Source organism: Thermothielavioides terrestris, chromosome 5, assembly GCF_000226115.1.
Source record: "Thermothielavioides terrestris NRRL 8126 chromosome 5, complete sequence".
Classification (NCBI taxonomy): domain Eukaryota; kingdom Fungi; phylum Ascomycota; class Sordariomycetes; order Sordariales; family Chaetomiaceae; genus Thermothielavioides; species Thermothielavioides terrestris.
In genome coordinates, this window is record NC_016461.1 from 459,044 (window position 1) to 476,332 (window position 17,289).

The following is a 17,289-nucleotide window of genomic DNA, read 5'->3' on the forward strand; positions in this document are numbered from 1 at the left end:
CGTCTCCGTATGTTGCCCATGGGCTTGAAGCATATCACGGATGTTACGTTGCCATTTTATCTAACAACAACCCAAACTGAGTCATGTACAGTATCTGGAACCTGTTGAGCGTCGGACGGAATAGATACCTTACCTATTTTAGGCCACTCCCTTTCCCGCAACGCAGTGCTAACTTCGTCCTCCTGGCCACCATTCTACTGCTGCTCCTCCGAGTACTGGACGCTGTACTCGACCGTCTTGTGGATCCCCCTCCCGCCTACCTCCACCGCCCCTTTGGTCCCCGCCAACATGTCCTCCTCGCTGCCGGTCAGGGAGTTCGGGCGGCGCAGCCCGCCCCGCGCCGCCGCGACGCCGCCGAGCTCAACCCAATCGCCGCCGCCGCGGCCCCCGCCCATGCCGTCAGACCGGCTCCGGCTGCCCTGCGTGGCGCGCGACTTCTGAGCACCCGTGCCGGTGCCTGTCCCTGCGCTCCCGTTGCCATAGCTCGGCAAGCCCCGCGAGCCGGCGCCGCGCCTGCTGCGCAGCGCCGGGATGATCCCCATCACGAAGGGCCGCAGGATGGGCAGGCAGGAGCAGACGACGGCGACGTTGGGCTCGACGATGGTCCACATGACGTTGGCGATGTTGTACGTGTTGTCCGGGCTGGTGGCGAAGAGGTCGAGCGTGGTGGCGCGCAGGCACGAGGTGACGACGACGAAGATGCCGACGGCGAAGACGGCCGCGAGCGCGGCCTTCTGCGCCGTCGGCACCTCCAGCCGCCACACCAGCGGCATCGGCAGCAGCAGGATGATCACGTCCGTCGCGATGGAGAAGCCCGCGTTGGCGAACCAGAACTTGGCCGTGTCGATGCACGTGCCCGGCGTGTCGTCCTTGTCGAAGGCGCGCGCGATCGGCCGGCACTGGAAGATGGTCGCCGTGATGGACGCCGTGCAGTACATGGCCACGGCGGCCAGGAGGGCCCAGCAGGAGAGGCGGAACCACTGGACGACGTGGAAGAGGCGCAGGTAGAGCAGGAGGATGCAGCACTTGACGAGGTTGATGGCCGCCTTGTAGGTCACCTGCGCCATGTAGAAGTACTGGCCGTGTTGCCGTCACTGTCAGCGGCGGCTCGACGACAGTTTTGAGATGCGTTCTTCTCTCACCGGGGAGCATACCTTGTTGGTCTCGAACTTCTCGTGCTTGTTTAAGGTAGCCCAGTGTCGTCCCATGCCGTATTGGCAAGCTGAACGCCGCATGGTTCAGCATACATGTCCGTAATCAAGCAAAGAAAAAGTGAGATAAGAAAAAGTAGACAGTCCCTTACAGGCTACGAGAAATCCGCTCGTCAGAAGGGTGAATATCTGTCGCAGCTCCGTTAGGAACCCGAGCATCATTGCTTGATGGCCTGCTTCGCGACATGGGTCCGGGTTTCGGGGCCAGCTCACCAGAGCTAATATGGCCGTCCAGTCATCGGCGCCAAGCTTGCCTCCATTCCTCAGGCGTGCCCATATCCGAAAGGCCATCAGCACGGGGCAGATGACCACGAAGACGGCGGATGGGATGTACACGAGGTAGGCATTGTTGTCGTTTGGGTTGAGCTCGGGCGCGGGCGCCGTGGCGGACATGCCGGGCGGGCTCGGGTCGTCGTCGTTTCCTTTTCGCTGCCTTCTTGTCACTTCGGCCTTGTTAAATTTGTTGCTGAATCACAGGAAAGCATATCTTGAGGAAACGTCTCTTTTAGTGACAGGGAGACCTCCCCACGCCACCAAAGGAGGGAGGGAAGAATTAAAGCGGCATGATATTTGACAATTATTAGGAGAATCTCAAGGAGCGCTCCGGCCATGGGTGTAGGTGGTCTCCTGCACACCGGCGAGAAACTTGTTGGGCCGAGGGCCATGGCATGACATTGGGTAACTTGTGTGATACAATCAAACTTTTACTGTGTGCCAAGTTCGGTGTTCCAATTCGGCTCCAAGAGCAGAGCCCCTGGGGACGGGAAGACGCGAGATGACCGTTGGTCACTTCCGCGGCTTGCAGCTACAGAATCCAGGAACCAAACTGCAAAGCAGGGTTTCTTTTTTTCGAAGCTGATTATGCGACGTCCGATTCGGTTCAGAGTTTTATCTGCGCCTGCGTAAAGAAAAAGCCTCAGGGAAAGAGAGTGGGAGAAACCGGGCTGCGTCTGTTCGTGATCTGATGCCGTCCCTTCGACAAGAGCCAATGGCGGACACAGCCGATTTTGACGGCCCGCGTTCCTACCGAAAGTTCCCGTCGTGGACGAGAACATCAGTGGGTGGCTGGTTGGTTGATGGGTTGGTTGGTTGGTTGTTAATGGTGTCATTGATTAACCGAGCACTTCTCATGCTGTGCAGCAAGGCACTCCAGAAATGGCAAATACACCGTACGTACATCGGTTCGCATGTACACTATTTACTCGAAGGCCACCAGCCTGTCTTGCCCTGCACCGTGTGCACTTGTGTTGCTATTGTCGTTATCATACGACACGCTCACCCCTGTCTCCTCAACATGTCGCGGGTCGCACCTGTTTCTCGGGTCTCTGACCCGTCAAGTACATGTAGGTAATTCTCAATAGGTGCCTTAGAGATAGGCGGTGCGGTGGAAATTCACACCGAAGTGCAGCTAAAGGACAACATAAATTTTTTCGATGTCACATCTTACCCTTTAACCCTGAGGACCACATACGTATATCATATCCCTCACGCAGGGCGATGTTGGCGTTGTCGCTTCAGCTGCTGTACAGTGTTCATACTATGGCGGCTGCATCTCGATGGGCAGATGCAACTCTGGCGTGACACGGCAATTTTGTTACTCGCTGCAGACCTAAGTGAGGCGCGTCCAACCGGATCGAGCCGTAGACTTGAGCCTGGCTTAGTCTATGTATGCACGTCCACGTCCCCTTCCGCGGTTTCATTCAAGTGCAGTCCATACCACCACACATGCATATTGTGCAACCGTCAAACCCGCCACCTGCGAACGTTCCGCAAGCCCCTGCCGCCCCTCCGTTGTCGATGGCGTTCCGGACCGCAATGGACCCTGTTCCCCGGGCGAACCTAGTGTCGTTCTCGATCGCCTAACTTCTGCTTCCTGCCTTCCTCTGCGGCCCTTGCCCTTGATTTGGTCATGTCCTCCGCAACCCTTTCCTCCGGTCTATCTGTGCGTGTACGCCAACAGCTACCCGGAGCGCCGAGAATGCAGCTACAGAGCAGCTAGCCAGACATCTCGGCAGCCAGGGGCGTTGCACCGAAGCCACATCAGTCCAAATTTTTTCCAATGTTGCGGCGTCTTGGTGCTCGCAGCCGTCAGTCATTAACACGGCACTGTCAGCGTGGTTGCTTTTGAACTTTGCCGACAGCGTCCAGCACCAAAGGTGTATCTGACAACAAGTTTCCGCCTCGGGGATTGTTCTTATCCGCCATCTGTCCCTCGCTGCGCTGTGCAGAGTTCCCTTTCTTTCTTACCCTCAACCATTCTACGGCATGTCGGCGCTGGCGGAGGAGAAGCAGCGCGCGGAGGCGGCCGCGTCGCCCTCCTCGGACACCTCTGATGCGCCGATCGACCCCAAGGCCGAGCGTAGACTGCTGTTAAAGCTCGACCTGTTCCTCTTTCCGGTTTTCTTCGTCATCTACACGATGGCCTTCTTGGACCGCATCAATATCAGCAATGCCTCGATCCAGGGCATGACGGCGGAGCTGCACCTCGACGAGGGCAACCGGTTCAATGTCGCTCTGTTTGTGTGTGCCCCCTCGCCCCCCAACCTTTGGCCTTCGCATCCGTCCAATGTGTGCCACAGCACACGCTGAGACTGCGCTCACCGACTAACCGTCCCGCTCCCATTCAGGCCTACTACTCCTCCTACATCCTGCTTGAGATACCTTCCAACATGATCATCCGGAAGGTCCGCCCGTCGCTCTACATCTCGGGTCTCATGTTCATCTGGGGCATCATCAACATGTGCATGGGCTTCGTGCACTCGTACGCGGCGCTGGTCGCGCTGCGCGTGCTGCTGGGCGCCTTCGAGGCCGGCGTGCTGCCCGGCATCGTCTACGTCTCGTCGCTGTACTACAAGCGCCACGAGTACCAGAAGCGCATGTCCTTCTTCTTCTGCAGCACCGTCGTGGCCGGCGCCTTCGGCGGCCTGCTCGCCTACGCCATCGCCAACCTTGGCACACCCACCATGGCCCCTTGGCGCTGGATCTTCATCATCGAGGGCGCCATCACGTCCTTCCTCGCCCTCGTGGCCGCCTTCATCATCGCCGACTGGCCCGAGCAGACGCGCTACCTCAGCGCCGACGAGAAGGCGCTGCTCCGCCGGCGCCTGGCCGCCGACGTCGGCGACGCGTGCCGCATGGACACGCTCAACGCGTTCGCGCTCGCGCGCATCGTGCGCGACTACAAGATCTGGCTGGCCGCCTTCCTGTACATGGGCGTCTCGGTCGCCGGCCTGTCCGGCACCTTCTTCCTGCCGACGATCCTGCTCGAGTTCGACTGGAAGGCGCAGGAGGCGCAGGTGCGCACCATCCCCGTGTACGTGCTCGCGGCCGGCATGATGGTGCTCGGCGCGTGGGCGTCGGACCGGCTGCGCCACCGGTCCGGCTTCATCCTCGGCGGCGCCGCGCTCGCCACCGTCGGCTACGCCATGCTGCTCGCCCAGGAGGGCAAGTCGCGCGACTACAAGTTCGCCGCCGTCTTCCTCGTCTTCGGCGGCGCCTACATGATCACCCCCATGTGCCTCGCCTGGCTGCAGAACAACGTGTCCGGCCACTGGAAGCGGGCGTTCGCCGCGTCTGCGCAGGTCACCATCGGCAACGTCGCCGGCATCATCGGCGCCTTCATCTTCATCAAGTCGGAGGCGCCGACCTACAAGACGGGCTACGGCGTCGCCCTCGGCATGATGTGGCTTGGCGGGCTGTGCACGGTGGTCATGGCCGGCCTCATGTGGAGGGAGAACCGCAAGCGGGAGCGTGGTGAGCGCGATTACCGGCTGGCGCTGCCGGAGGAGGACAGGAACAATATGGGTGACTGGCATCCGAGCTTCAGGTTCACCCTGTGAAGCCGACGGTTTGGTGGGTCCTGACCTTTTTCTTGTCTGGACTGCGGCTTTTGCATCGAACGTGCAGCATAGAGCTTATTTGCGCGCTTAATTACATGCCATTGCCGCCGGCTGCGTCTGGCTAGCACCGTGTCCTTGACGGACTCCAAGCGAAGACACTCAAGAGAACAGCGTGTGATGGGAGCTGGCCGGGGACCCAGTATCGTGGCCAAGGCCCGGTTTCGAGACAAGACCAAATTCTGCGAGCTCAATTTCGTTGCTATGGCCGATGCGAGTTCGTCGCCTTCGACGTCCATGAGGGAAGCTGGGAAAGCAGCAAGCAGCGTGGAGCGGCCACCGCTCAGCGTCATCGAGGTGAGCATCAAAGCACCACGGCCCGAGCAATCAATAGGTCCCCTGGGGATTCGTTGGGCGAGTGCCAGACTTTGGATCCCCAATAGGGCCCGGGAATGTAAGTTTCGAAAGGCCACCCAATGTGCTGGCTGGTTTTTAAAGGGACCGGAGCTCAAATAGACGAGCCTCCGATTAGTGCAGTCGTGGATACCGTGGTCCCAGAATCCAAGCACCGACGAGGGGCGCATCAGCAATTCAGGGGGCGAGCGAGTCCACAGAGAAATGGCGGACCAATTTTCTGGATTTGCTGGTTTTTCCTCTTCATTTCCTGCTCTTGTTCTTCACATTTTCTTTTCACTTTCCTCTCTGGTTTCTCCCGTTTCCGTGAGAGGCGGCGTTGGGTGATGGGCTAGCTACCCGAGCTGGGTGGCCAGTTGGCTGCAAGGGCAAGTGCACGAGATGCAGAGGAACTGCAAGCATGCCGATGTCACCCGCAGGTCACCTACCCTGGTTCAGCCGCCAGCACCCCGCTGCAATCCCACGTACCGGGTAGATATTAAGCTCGGCTGGTGGCCCGCGGGACTGAGTCCGGCCCTGCGTGCTGGCCCCCCTTCCACATCCGTGCTGTTCGTCCGCCGGCTAGCTGCAAGATGTACACCACCTCGTTTGCATTCTTCGAGGCGCTCGCCGCCGCTGGTGTCTCGCACTGCTTTGTCAACTTGGGCTCCGACCACCCGGCCCTCATCGAGGCCATGGTGGTGCAAAAGTCGAGCCCCAAGTTCCCACGCATCATTACCTGCCCGAGCGAGGTGTGTAAGACCACTCGCAGAAAATGTCAGAACGGAAAACACAAAAGCTAACCTTGCCCCCCTGCAGATGGTCGCCATGTCCATGGCCGACGGCTACGCCCGGCTGACCGGCAAGCCGCAGTGCGTCATCGTGCACGTCGACGTGGGCACGCAGGCGCTGGGGGTCGCCGTGCACAACGCGTCGAGCGGCCGCACGCCCGTGCTGGTCCTGGCCGGCCTCTCGCCCTTCACGCTGGAGGGCGAGCTGCGCGGCTCCCGCACCGAGTTCATCCACTGGCTGCAGGACGTGCCCGACCAGCGCGCCATCGTCGCCCAGTACTGCCGCTACGCCAACGAGATCCGCACCGGCGCCAACGTCAAGCAGGTCGTCAACCGCGCCCTGCAGTTCGCCACCAGCCCGCCCCAGGGGCCCGTGTACCTCTGTGCTGGCCGAGAGGTGCTCGAGGCGGACCTCGAGCCGTACGAGATGAGTCTGGGTCAGCGGTGCTGGGAGCCCGTCGAGCTGGGCGGCTTGCCGCCGAAGGGCGCCAGGAGGATTGCCGAGGCATTGGCCGGTGCGGAGAGGCCGCTGCTTGTGACGGGCTTCTCTGGCCGCAACCACGAAATCCCGGGTGCTCTGGTCGAGCTTGCCGACACCGTCAAGGCCCTCCGCGTTCTCGACACCGGGGGTAGCGACATGTGCTTCCCCGCGGACCATCCGGCGTGGTTGGGCGTCAGACAGGGCGCCGACGCATCTATCTCCGAGGCCGACGTTATCCTGGTGCTCGACTGCGACGTGCCGTGGATTCAAACGCTGTGCAAACCGCAGCCGGAAGCGACCGTGTTCCACATCGACGTCGACCCACTCAAGCACCGGATGCCGCTTTTCTATATCCAGTCCGACGCGCGCTACCAGGCTGACTCGCTGCTCTCGGTGCGACAGATCCTAGAGGTCCTTCGTGATCCAGGCTCTGAGGCAGCCAAGACTCTCAACTCCCGAGACCTCGCAGCAGCGGAAGCCGCACGGCGCGCATCGCACGCCGCCAGGATCGAACGCATCGAGAGCGCGGCCGGCCCACTCCCCGACGACAGGTTCGGCGTGGCCCACCTCAGCAAGCAGCTCCGCTCGGCGTGCCCGGAGGACACCATCTGGGTGGTAGAAGCGGTGAGCAACACGAGCTTCATCCACGACAACGTGCGGCCGACGCGGCCCGGCTCGTGGATCAACAGCGGCGGCGGCGGGCTGGGCTGGTCGGGCGGCGCCGCGCTGGGCGTCAAGCTCGCGGCCGAGGCCGAGGGCCGCGCCGGCCAGTTCGTCTGCCAGGTCGTCGGCGACGGCACCTACCTGTTCTCCGTCCCCGGCAGCGTGTACTGGATCGCGCACCGGTACCAGATTCCTGTCTTGACCATCGTGCTGAACAACAACGGTGAGTTTGAGTTCGCGGGGTGTCCCCCGCCCTCGCGGCGCAAGACCGCCCTGGCTTCGTCCACTAACGCGCAGAGCCAGGCTGGAACGCGCCGCGCAAGTCGTACATGTTGGTGCACCCCCACGGCGCGGCGTCCGGGGCGTCCGACGAGGACATGCACATCTCGTTCGCGCCGCCGCCCGACTATGCCGGCATCGCGGCGGCGGCTGGCGCGGGCGACGTGCACGCCCTGCGGGTCGAGAGGGCGAGCCAGCTGCCGGCGGTGCTGGCGGATGCCGTGGCCAAGGTGCAGGCGGGCAAGACGACGGTCGTGGACTGTCGGGTCGTGGCTGGGTTTTGAGGAACTTGTATGTACTGCAGTCAGTACACAGCTGCCGTAAATGCTGTCCCGGTGTGAATGAGAGAGGCGTCTTGTTCATGGATTGCTTCGTCTCGGCCGCGCATCCCTTACCACCATGTTTCCGGCTTGCGCTGGAGCTCCCGTGGGAGCGTTAAATGATTCTTCAAGGCTCTTGGCCCTGAAGGTTTCACCACGCCGTCGGTCCGGGTGCCCAATCTCGGCCCCACCTTTAACATTCTGTGAGGTGTGTTCACGTTGTCAACTGATTGGTGATGGCCAGGGGGGAACGATCTCAGCTCCGCCAACCAGACACCGCGGGATCCGGTACCTGGGCATTTGCCTTCGAAAGTACCCCTGATGAATGACGGAAGAGCAAGCACATGCCACGCTTGATGGGAGCGATCCAGAGAGCAACGGCCCAGCCTACCATGTGGCAAGTGGGACATTGGAGGCGGGATGTAACAATAATTTCTCGTGTCCAGAGAAGACAGCACCAGCATATTTAATAACAGTGGCCGCAGACCCGTCGCTGCGGAGTGCGGTTGACACCTGCAGCGCTGTGGTTCCATCTTCGCCACTCCCGCCCCGCAAGTCGCAGCGAGATGAAGACGTGCAATTTCGCCGCCGCCTTGTTGGCGGTCGCTCCCGCTGCTGTCGCCGGTTGGAGCTGGGCCCAGGGCAAGTCGATCAATTTCACCTCTGTCCCTGGCTACTTCGTCCAGGACGACGAGGCGACCGATCCCACGGGATTTGACTACGTCCGTGCCAGATTCGCACCATTTCCCGCGTCACATAGACACCATATGCTGACCCGTTCCAGGCCGCCGTCAATTTCGGCCTGATTAACCGGACCTACCCTACGGACAAGCGCTTGACCGCGGCGAAGAACAAGACCCAATGGCAACGCTTTGAGGCGTTCGTCAAGGACCTGAACTCGGGCTGCCACAGGAAAGCCAACGTTCAGTACAAGGTCCTGTTCATCGGCCGTCACGGCGAGGGCTGGCACAATGCTGCCGAGTCTTTCTATGGCACGCCCGCCTGGAACGTGAGTGATTAGTGGTCGCTCCCCGCCTCGGCTCGTCCGGCAGATCTAACGTAACGGCTTCACAGTGCTACTGGGCCGAACTAGATGGGAACGGCACGGCTGTATGGGCCGATGCACTGCTGTGAGCCACAAGTCTCATCATGTTTATTCATGCCCTATGCCTATTGTGCTTGGAGCCTTTGTGCTTTAAAGACAGGACTCTGCCCCTGGGACTTCTATGGCTGACACCATTGGTAGAACCTCTGCTGGTGCCCAGCAGGCATACAAGGCAAATGCCTACTTCAAGGACCGCTATGAGACGCAGAAGATGCCGTACTTCCAGTCTTACTACACCAGCCCTCTTTCGAGGTGTACCGTTACGGCCAACTTGACGTTTGCAGACATCCATCTCCCTGCAGAGCATCCCTTCATTCCCACCGTCAAGGAAGGCTTTCGAGAAGGCATATCCATCCACACCTGCGACCGGCGGTCAAATAAGGTAACTCCCCCCCGCGCAAACCCTCTCCCGCTTGTCTGATTTACTTCTCAACTAACCACCTGCGCCCCGCCCAACCACAGACGTACATCTCCCACATGTTCCCCACCTACAAGTTCGAGCCCGGCTTCTCCGAAACCGACCAGCTCTGGCGGGCCACGGAGGAGGAGACGGACGCCGCGCTCGCCCAGCGCGCCAAGGCGGTGCTCGACGACGTGTTCCGCACCGACAAGAACACGTGGATCAGCATCACGGCGCACTCGGGCATCGCCGGCGCGCTGCTGGCCGCCCTGAACCACCGCCCCTTCAGCCTCTCCACGGGCCAGATCATCCCCGTCCTCGTCAAGGCCGAGGCGGTCGACTTGCGGCCCACGCCCACCGTGCAGCCGTACGAGCCGTCCGCCACGTGCCGCGCGCCGCCCGTCACCTCGAATGCGAGCCAGGGGTGCGTCTGCGCCTCCACGACCGCGGCACTGCCCCGGGCCACTACCGGTGAGCCCTAGAGGCTAGGAGTTTCGGTTGGGCTGGGGGCCATGGGCCAAGTTGCATGAAGGGATAGCGCTGGAAGATTTGATTGTTTTGGATTAGACACAACGAGGATGCATGTATAGTGCCGATACCGAGACGTGAGGTTAGTGTCTAATGAATTGGACTTGTTGTCTTACGCTTTTCAGGGAGCATGATATCACTCTTTAGAGACGCTGGAACAATCACCTAAACCGTTGCCTCGCCTAGAGCTTCTCCCGGCGGGATTGGGCGGTAGATGGCGAACTGGGTAGAGGCCACACTGACTGATCTCGATTTTGATCTCCCCTAACGCCCACGTTGCTGAATTGGTTGGTCTGACGAGCTTATACGCACCACCCCAAGGTCGAACGGCATGCCGGACCAAGTCACTCTTCTTAGCGGTGTGCCATCTCGAGTGACAAGGCCTTGACTAGTGTCGAAGGGGAACCTCAAGCAAATTCGTTGCTAATTACAATGCACAAAGCCCGTTGCATGGCCGTTATCTGCCAAAACCCTGAACTTATTCCTGCATGTCAGTGCCAGATGTCGAGGAAGTGGCAGTCGAGGCTGATGGTTGAAAAACATGAATTCTGAGGACTTTGAAGTTTTGAACATTGGGTATCTTGCCGTGCACCTGTGACCTGAAAGCTGAAGGAAAAGTGGGGATTTTCGCAGTCCTTTCTTCTTCCAGAAAATCCCCACTTTTCCTTCAGCTCTCGCGTATAACGTTACTTTCTCCTTCCAGAAAGTCCCCACTTTTCCTTCAGCCCTCGGGCACGGAGTATAAGACTATAAGGTACCTATCTAGCAAAATGAAATGCAAACAAACCAAATCAGTCACCCTCCACCCATCTCCATACCTCCAAGTCTCCTCCTCCTCCTCCTTCTTGACCCTTACCTAATTCCTCCTCCACATAGACCTCCACCTCCTCCTCATCGACCCCAGTGGACGGGAGCACCTCATCCATCGCCGACCGCTCCGCCAACACTCCCCCTCCTCCCGGCGCACCCGGGCATCCGAACTCTCCAGCAGCTCCTCCAGCTGCTCGCACACCACCACCACCACCACAACCGCCCCAGCAATGCAGGCGCCCCCGGCCCCCCGACTCAGCCGCGACGACGACCGCGACCGCGACCGCTCCCCCGCCGCGGCGGGGGGGCCAAACACAATCCCAAACCCAAACCAGCACAACACGCCCTCGGCGCACCCGGGTGCGTCTGGTGCCACCGCCGCGGGCGCAGGCGCTGGGCCCAGTTCGGGGAGGGAGGCCGTGCCGGCGGTGCTGCTTGCGCTGGTGATGGCGCTGGTGCTGTGGAAGGTGATGGGGGTGACGACGGTGGTGGCGGTGGCGGCGGTGGCGTCAGGCCGGGTTTGGCAGCGGCTGAGTGGTCGCTAGGTTCGGTTTTGATGGCTGTGGTGGGTGTGTGTTAGTCTCAGCGGGTCTCAAATGCATGCTGGCGGCCCCTGGGGGAGGTGATGGGGTGGTTCTGACTTACGGGGAGATGGGCTGCGCGACTTGATGCGCAGGTTGGCCCTTCGCACGGCATCGGCGGGCGGGTGAGGGGCGGAAGGCATGCAGTGGCGACCGAAGAGAGGGCTGCTGCTGGGTGGCTCGTTTTTTACCTCTGCACCGGCTGAAGTTAGCCCCAGTAGTTTCCGGGCAACCGTCGCTGGGCCTGGGTCAGACGTACCAGGAGATGGTTTGGACCACTTCACGACGACTCCTTGGCCAGTGCTCACTGGCGTACGGGGCCCGGCGGGAGAGCTGGTGCGCCCAGGCAGCGGACTGCTGGACAGCGGTTCTTTCTTGATGTCTTTTCGTGCGACTGTTAGCGCTTGTCTCTGCTGCCACATGATGGGACCCGGAATCCGCGTGGTCCGACTCACAGGGCGATAACTCGTCTGTTCCGGGATAGGACCCCAGCTTCGTTGACGCTGGGGCCCGGCGCTCGTCCAGCGACGCACAGTGAGCACATGGGGACGCTCCGGGGAGGCGGCAAGGCGTGCAGGGAGGCTCGAGTTTGATTTCTGCCCAAAGCCGGAGTCAGCGGTCTCGAGTGTGTGCGAGACGGGGGATGAGAGAAACGAAGAGCATGACGCTTTGGAGGTGGAAGCACGCATGGCTGACTTACCCACTGGAGGGGTGCTCCCGGCGCGGCCGCAGAGGGGGAAGCCGTTGGGTTGTCGGCCAACCCACGACGGAAGACGCGAGAGGGAGGCGGCGGCGTCGTCACCGTCAGCGGGGTGGAGGCCGACGGAAGAGAGGCCAGCGAAGAAATCCATGGCGAATTGGTTAATTTACAAACGAGATCTTGAAAATCACTCGAGAGTTCTCAAGATTCTATGTTTGAGAAGTGTTGAAGAAAGGTCCATGTCTGGGAGGGACATCGGAGACAATGTTATATGCACTGGGACACGCAAGCAATGCAGTTCAACGGACAACATTCGCCTCCCTTGTCCCTCTGACTCTGTCCAACGGCTGCAGGCGAGCCGCGCAGGACGTCCGAAGAGATTTTCAACTGCATGTGATGACTATCATGCGAACGAAGAGTCCATGCTCTGCAGGCGAAGCGGGTCAGCAGAACGCGCAACGTCACTCCGATTTGAGTAGAACTGACCAGCCGCTCCTAGCGCTAATTTGGTAACCAGATGTCTCTCCACGCCATTGTTGACTTACAGAGGCACCAGAGGTTGCAGAGTCTGGTGGCATGGAATTCACACGGTCCCTGTTGCTGGTCTTCCTCTTACGCAGCGCAGGATACGTTTACCCTTTCAACCCGAATGGGTGAGCCGATTTCGACGCCGAGCAGCATCCATGCATAATCCGTCCTGTGCTTCTCGTAGAATATAAGGGGGGCAAATCCCCGGCCAAGCTGCATGTATGCGGTGGACTAGAACGGACACTTGGCCCTGCTCCGGGATGCAGCACACCACCCCCCGGGCCACGTCCCTCTCAGCGTTCTTCCGCCTGAGTACCTTCACTGCGCATACGAATGTCGAACGCACAATAGCCGACGGGTTGCATGGTACATAATCGCATTGCATTGTTTAAAGCCTTGCAGAGAATCCATGACGACTCAAGGACGCTAGGGGCTGATATTGCTCTTTGGTCAAAATCCAGCGTATCTTAATGACGGACAGCCGCCACATGGACTAAAACGAACCATGTTGTCAGGCTATGGGGCAATGATAAGTCCAGGGGTTTCCTCTTGGTCCCAGTACCTACCTACGTACGAAGTGCGAACTGTTTCGAACATAGCACAGCGCGGCAATGCGGAGTATCAGAATGCGAGCAAGGGCCTCGCTGGACCTGCAACGGTCGGTCGCCTCGGATTATATGTCCCGCCTATCTTATGGCGCGACTTGAGGTTTAAATCCTTCTGTTGTTTATGTCGGTATCCAAACCTCTCCAACCCATGCGTGCCCGGCGGCCATGTGAGACTGTGTGGATCCTCCAAAGGAGGGAATCTCCGCTCCCAAGTACCGACACAGCGGAAATCCCTTGCTCCAGTGCTCGGAAATAATTCAGGGGTAACGTGAGCACTGCGGGGTAGCCGTTCGGAGCAACGCCGCAGTGGGGCCGGCAATACGGCATCGCAAACGGCCCGACAACGGACTGCATACAAGTAAGCGACGACCCGCAGACATCCGCCTTCTCGCTCTCTGCAGCTTGGATGACCTGGCTCGGGCAGAATCGTCGAAAAATCACCATTCCTGCAGACATCCGCTGATCCCACCGCTGTTCTTCGTTTACAACATCCCTTCACCATGTCCGCCCCGATCCGCGTTGCGGTGCTCGACGACTACCAGGGGATATCCGAGCCGAAGTTCAAGGCGCTGGACCCGTCCAAGTACGAGGTGACCTTCTTCAAGGACACCCTCCTCCCGTACAACCACCCGGACACCCCGCAAGATGTCAAAGACAAGCTGGTCGCCCGCCTCGAGCCCTTCACCGTGATCTGTCCGTGCCCCTATTTCTTTCCTCTCGCGTCACCCACAGCATACTAAGCATACTAACGACCGCCACAGCCACCATGCGCGAGCGCACCCCCTTCCCGCGCGAGCTGATCGCGCGCCTGCCCAACCTCAAGCTGCTGCTCACCACGGGCAACCGCAACCTGGCGCTGGACCTGGGCGCGTTCGCGGAGCGCGGCATCCCCGTGGCGGGCGCCGTCGACCGCGCGCACGCCGGCTCCGTCGGCTCCGTGTCCACGACGGAGCACTGCGTCGCGCTGATCCTGGCCGCCGCGCGCAACCTCGCGCAGGACGACCACGTGGTCAAGAGCGGCGGCTGGCAGACCGTGCCGGCCGTCTCGCTCGCTGGCAAGGTGTTTGGGGCCGTCGGGCTCGGGCGGCTCGGCGTGGCGGTGGCGAGGATCATGCGCGTTGCGTTTGGGATGCGCGTGGTCGCGTGGAGCGAGAACCTGACGCAGGAGAAGGCGGATGAGAAGGCGCGCGAGGCGGGGCTGCCGGTGGAGGGGGAGGACGGGGAGAAGACGTTCAAAGTGGTGAGCAAGGCGGAGTTGTTCAGGACTGCGGATGTGGTCAGCGTGCATCTGGTGTTGTCGGATCGGTCGCGGGGCGTGATCGCGGGCAGGGATCTGGAGATGATGAAGCCGACGGCGATCTTTGTCAACACCTCGCGGGGGCCGCTCGTCGTGGAGAAGGACTTGCTGGACGTGCTGGAGCAAGGCAAGATCCGGGCGGCGGCGCTTGATGTGTTCGATCTGGAGCCGCTGCCCCTGAACAGCCGGTGGAGAACAACGAAATGGGGACAGGATGGGAGGAGCCAGGTGCTTCTCACGCCGCACATGGGCTACGTGGAGGAGGCCACACTGGATGCCTGGTACGACCAGCAGGTCGAGAATCTGCTGCGCTGGGAGAAGGGGGAGAAGCTGGTCCAGACGCTGTACTAGGAAGGGTCTCAGTGCAGAAACACGCCCCCTCGCAGAGAAAACGCGTTCAAGCGTGCGCCTTTGGCAACCTCGCGAGGGAAAGGATTCCTCTCTTGCAGGCTCTGCCCTGGAAAGGTTCAGTCCCCAGTCCCCCTTGGAGTCTCTGTTTATTGGTTGCTGGAGATGGGGCAAACGAACAGCGGTGGAAAGGCACGCAAAGTTGGCAGCCTGGAGACTTTGTCCGCACGCCGGGAAGGCACGCTTCCCAGAAAAAACATTACACTCGCTGCGGTGAGGTGCTTTCTTGTGTGGTTGTTTCCCGGCTGCGCGCCAAACCAGCAAAAACAAGCCGCCAATTCGCGCGCAACTCTATTTATTTCTTCTGGCGCGATCGCAAGCCAGTTCTTCTCCAGCGCTCAACATCGCCCGAACGTGAGCAGCAGGATTTAGTTATCGCCAAAGCGAAATTTTAATTCCGTCAAGCTATTCACGTCTTTCCTGGAGAACTTGGCTGTCGCAGGACAGCCTTTAGCAACACCGTCATCGCTCGCCGTCATCGCGTTGCGCGCGCGCCCTCGACGTTCCGACCCGAAGCCCACCGACCAGCGATTCCACCATGGAGCTGGTCCCGTACAACGACAAGAATGAAGGCTCGCAAGCTGTGCCGCCCTTCCCGGTGGCCACGCGAGGACCGGAGGGTGCGCCTGTCTAAACACAAACCGACTGTTGAACCCTGCTGAGAACCCTGCTAATCGAAACCAGGCTACCCGACCTGGCCTTATCCCCCACTCAACCAGCACTCCGCTGAGACCTATCGTAATCAGCCTTGCACCTGGATAATCTTCTTCGGTCGTTAACATTTTTGCAGGGCAGCCGGACGAGTTCGTTCCTTCGACCCCGTTCCCACCCGCGCCTTATGGCCCTCGCCCCTTGAACGGCCCCTCGACCGCCAGTTTCGGTTCGATCCTGCCCGCAGGCCCGGTCCAACTGGCGCCCCCTATGCCATGGGGTCCCGAGCCACAGCAAGGCACAGTCCAGGGCCATTTCAGCCAGGCCATTGTTCCTGTTGGCCAGCAAGGAGCGAACACCGGAGAGTACCCCCACGGTCATGGTTACGGCGGCGCTTCGATTATGCCTCGCTCCGGCCGAAGGCCCCGCCGGCGCGCCTCCACGGCCACTGCGCCCAATACATTGCCTCTCGGCCGTACAGCCGGTGTGCTTGAGCTTCTAACCAAGGAGTGCCAGGCCCGCGGCTTCAACCCGGAGTGGAAGATCGACAGGCTCGGCGATTTCAAGTATACATGCCGCGTCATGCTGTGGGATCAGGAAGTCCAGGGCAACGGCGAGTATTACGACCCGGTCGAGGCAAAGCGTGCTGTCGCCGCAAAGGCCCTCGACATTGTTCGGTTCTGGCCCCCCGGGCAGCTGCCTCCACCGCAGGCATCCCGCAGCTGGGCACCTCCCCCGGGCAACCACCCCGCCATCAAGGACGAAGAGCAGTCCACAATGCCGGCTCTGCCTTGGCACCAGCCGGCTGAGCATCCGAGCCAGCCTGCTGGCCGAGTCCACCGTGTGCGCCGGGCCATGACCACTTCACGCCCCGCACGCTCGAACGACGACGCGTCGTTGGTCCAGGCCTTCCTCGACGGCATGGCCGCCGGCGCGCGTATCAGAGAAAACGATTCGCGCGCCCGCCGTTCGCGCTCGGCTTCGCCTCGGGCGACCTCTCGCACCTTGGACGGGCGCCGAGTGCGATCATCCCAACGCGACCGCCACCGGTCCAACGCCAATCCCAGCTCGCGCCGAGGCGAGGGCCGCCCCAGGGCGGACAAGTATCGCCCCAACTACCGTTCCGGCACTGAGGGCCAGTGGGTCCATGATCGGTACCGCCCTTAGCTCGGAGAAGCTCACTTTGTCGCGCGCATGGCGACTTTGTCTTGGCCATTCATCGTCGGTCAGCCAGGCGGTTTCTGGTCGTCCCCTGGCTGGTACGCGACGAAGGCCCCCACCGTCTGCGATGTCAGCTCTGGCACAATGATCTCTGTCTTTCCTGTTTTCCTGATTTCATGCACAGGTACTCCTGTTTTCCTGATTTATGCACGGTTACTTACTGGAGGCTACGGCTCTCTGAGCTCGAGGGCATGATGTCATTGGGCACGGAATGTTCAGCCAGGCGGTTCTGGTCGTCCCCTGGCTGGCACACGACGAAAAGCCCCCCGCCCTCTGCGATGGTAACTTTGGCACTTTGATCTCTGTCTCTTCTTTTTTTCTGATCTCATGTACCTTTGGAGGCTATGGCTCTCATATTCCGAGACAATTGTCTCACTGGTTGCGGGCATGGTCAGCCGCACAGGTCTGGATGAAGGAGAGCTTGGTTCGGTATCCCGGCGGAGTGGTCACCCGCCTTAAGGATATCCAGTACTGTTGA

At 60.6% G+C, this 17,289-nt stretch overlaps 6 protein-coding genes across 6 annotated transcripts; 4 read left to right on the forward strand and 2 right to left on the reverse strand.

Annotated features, from left to right (window-relative positions):
• Positions 1–26: 26 nt before the first annotated feature.
• THITE_2081080 (uncharacterized protein) lies at positions 27–1,814 on the reverse strand. Its single transcript, XM_003656217.1, has 4 exons — positions 1,425–1,814; positions 1,304–1,340; positions 1,155–1,222; positions 27–1,076 (listed from the first exon to the last, which is right to left on the reverse strand). The coding sequence occupies exons 1-4, from the start codon at positions 1,602–1,604 to the stop codon at positions 195–197; spliced, it is 1,167 nt and encodes a 388-aa protein (XP_003656265.1). The 5' UTR covers positions 1,605–1,814; the 3' UTR covers positions 27–194.
• Positions 1,815–3,520: 1,706 nt separating this feature from the next.
• THITE_2069428 (uncharacterized protein) lies at positions 3,521–6,372 on the forward strand. Its single transcript, XM_003656218.1, has 3 exons — positions 3,521–3,731; positions 3,839–5,063; positions 6,260–6,372. The coding sequence occupies exons 1-2, from the start codon at positions 3,630–3,632 to the stop codon at positions 5,048–5,050; spliced, it is 1,314 nt and encodes a 437-aa protein (XP_003656266.1). The 5' UTR covers positions 3,521–3,629; the 3' UTR covers positions 5,051–5,063; positions 6,260–6,372.
• A 2,168-nt stretch (positions 6,373–8,540) lies between these two features.
• Positions 8,541–9,961, forward strand: THITE_2146815 (uncharacterized protein; the record flags this gene model as incomplete). The annotated part of the gene is made up of 5 exons (XM_003656219.1): positions 8,541–8,696; positions 8,759–8,983; positions 9,049–9,084; positions 9,243–9,461; positions 9,542–9,961. 5 exons carry the CDS (start codon positions 8,541–8,543, stop codon positions 9,959–9,961), a joined length of 1,056 nt encoding a protein of 351 aa, XP_003656267.1.
• Positions 9,962–10,798: 837 nt separating this feature from the next.
• On the reverse strand, positions 10,799–12,249 carry THITE_2091437 (uncharacterized protein; the record flags this gene model as incomplete). Its single annotated transcript, XM_003656220.1, has 6 exons — positions 10,799–11,103; positions 11,174–11,377; positions 11,463–11,591; positions 11,658–11,780; positions 11,854–11,994; positions 12,099–12,249. 6 exons carry the CDS (start codon positions 12,247–12,249, stop codon positions 10,799–10,801), a joined length of 1,053 nt encoding a protein of 350 aa, XP_003656268.1.
• A 1,485-nt stretch (positions 12,250–13,734) lies between these two features.
• On the forward strand, positions 13,735–15,302 carry THITE_2155971 (uncharacterized protein; the record flags this gene model as incomplete). The annotated part of the gene is made up of 2 exons (XM_003656221.1): positions 13,735–13,927; positions 13,996–15,302. 2 exons carry the CDS (start codon positions 13,735–13,737, stop codon positions 14,880–14,882), a joined length of 1,080 nt encoding a protein of 359 aa, XP_003656269.1. The 3' UTR covers positions 14,883–15,302.
• A 175-nt stretch (positions 15,303–15,477) lies between these two features.
• On the forward strand, positions 15,478–16,757 carry THITE_2131481 (uncharacterized protein; the record flags this gene model as incomplete). The annotated part of the gene is made up of 3 exons (XM_003656222.1): positions 15,478–15,559; positions 15,624–15,677; positions 15,730–16,757. 3 exons carry the CDS (start codon positions 15,478–15,480, stop codon positions 16,755–16,757), a joined length of 1,164 nt encoding a protein of 387 aa, XP_003656270.1.
• Positions 16,758–17,289: the final 532 nt, after the last annotated feature.

Bases quoted from the DNA above. Each gene is read 5' to 3' on its own strand.
- THITE_2081080 (XM_003656217.1), bottom strand. From the start codon at position 1,604: ATGTCCGCCACGGCGCCCGCGCCCGAGCTCAACCCAAACGACAACAAT. The intron at 1,223-1,303 runs GTAAGGGACTGT...TGCGGCGTTCAG, and splicing joins GAGCGGATTTCTCGTAGCCT to CTTGCCAATACGGCATGGGA. The intron at 1,077-1,154 runs GTATGCTCCCCG...CAACACGGCCAG, and splicing joins AGAAGTTCGAGACCAACAAG to TACTTCTACATGGCGCAGGT.
- THITE_2069428 (XM_003656218.1), top strand. From the start codon at position 3,630: ATGGCCTTCTTGGACCGCATCAATATCAGCAATGCCTCGATCCAGGGC. The intron at 3,732-3,838 runs GTGTGTGCCCCC...GCTCCCATTCAG, and splicing joins GGTTCAATGTCGCTCTGTTT to GCCTACTACTCCTCCTACAT.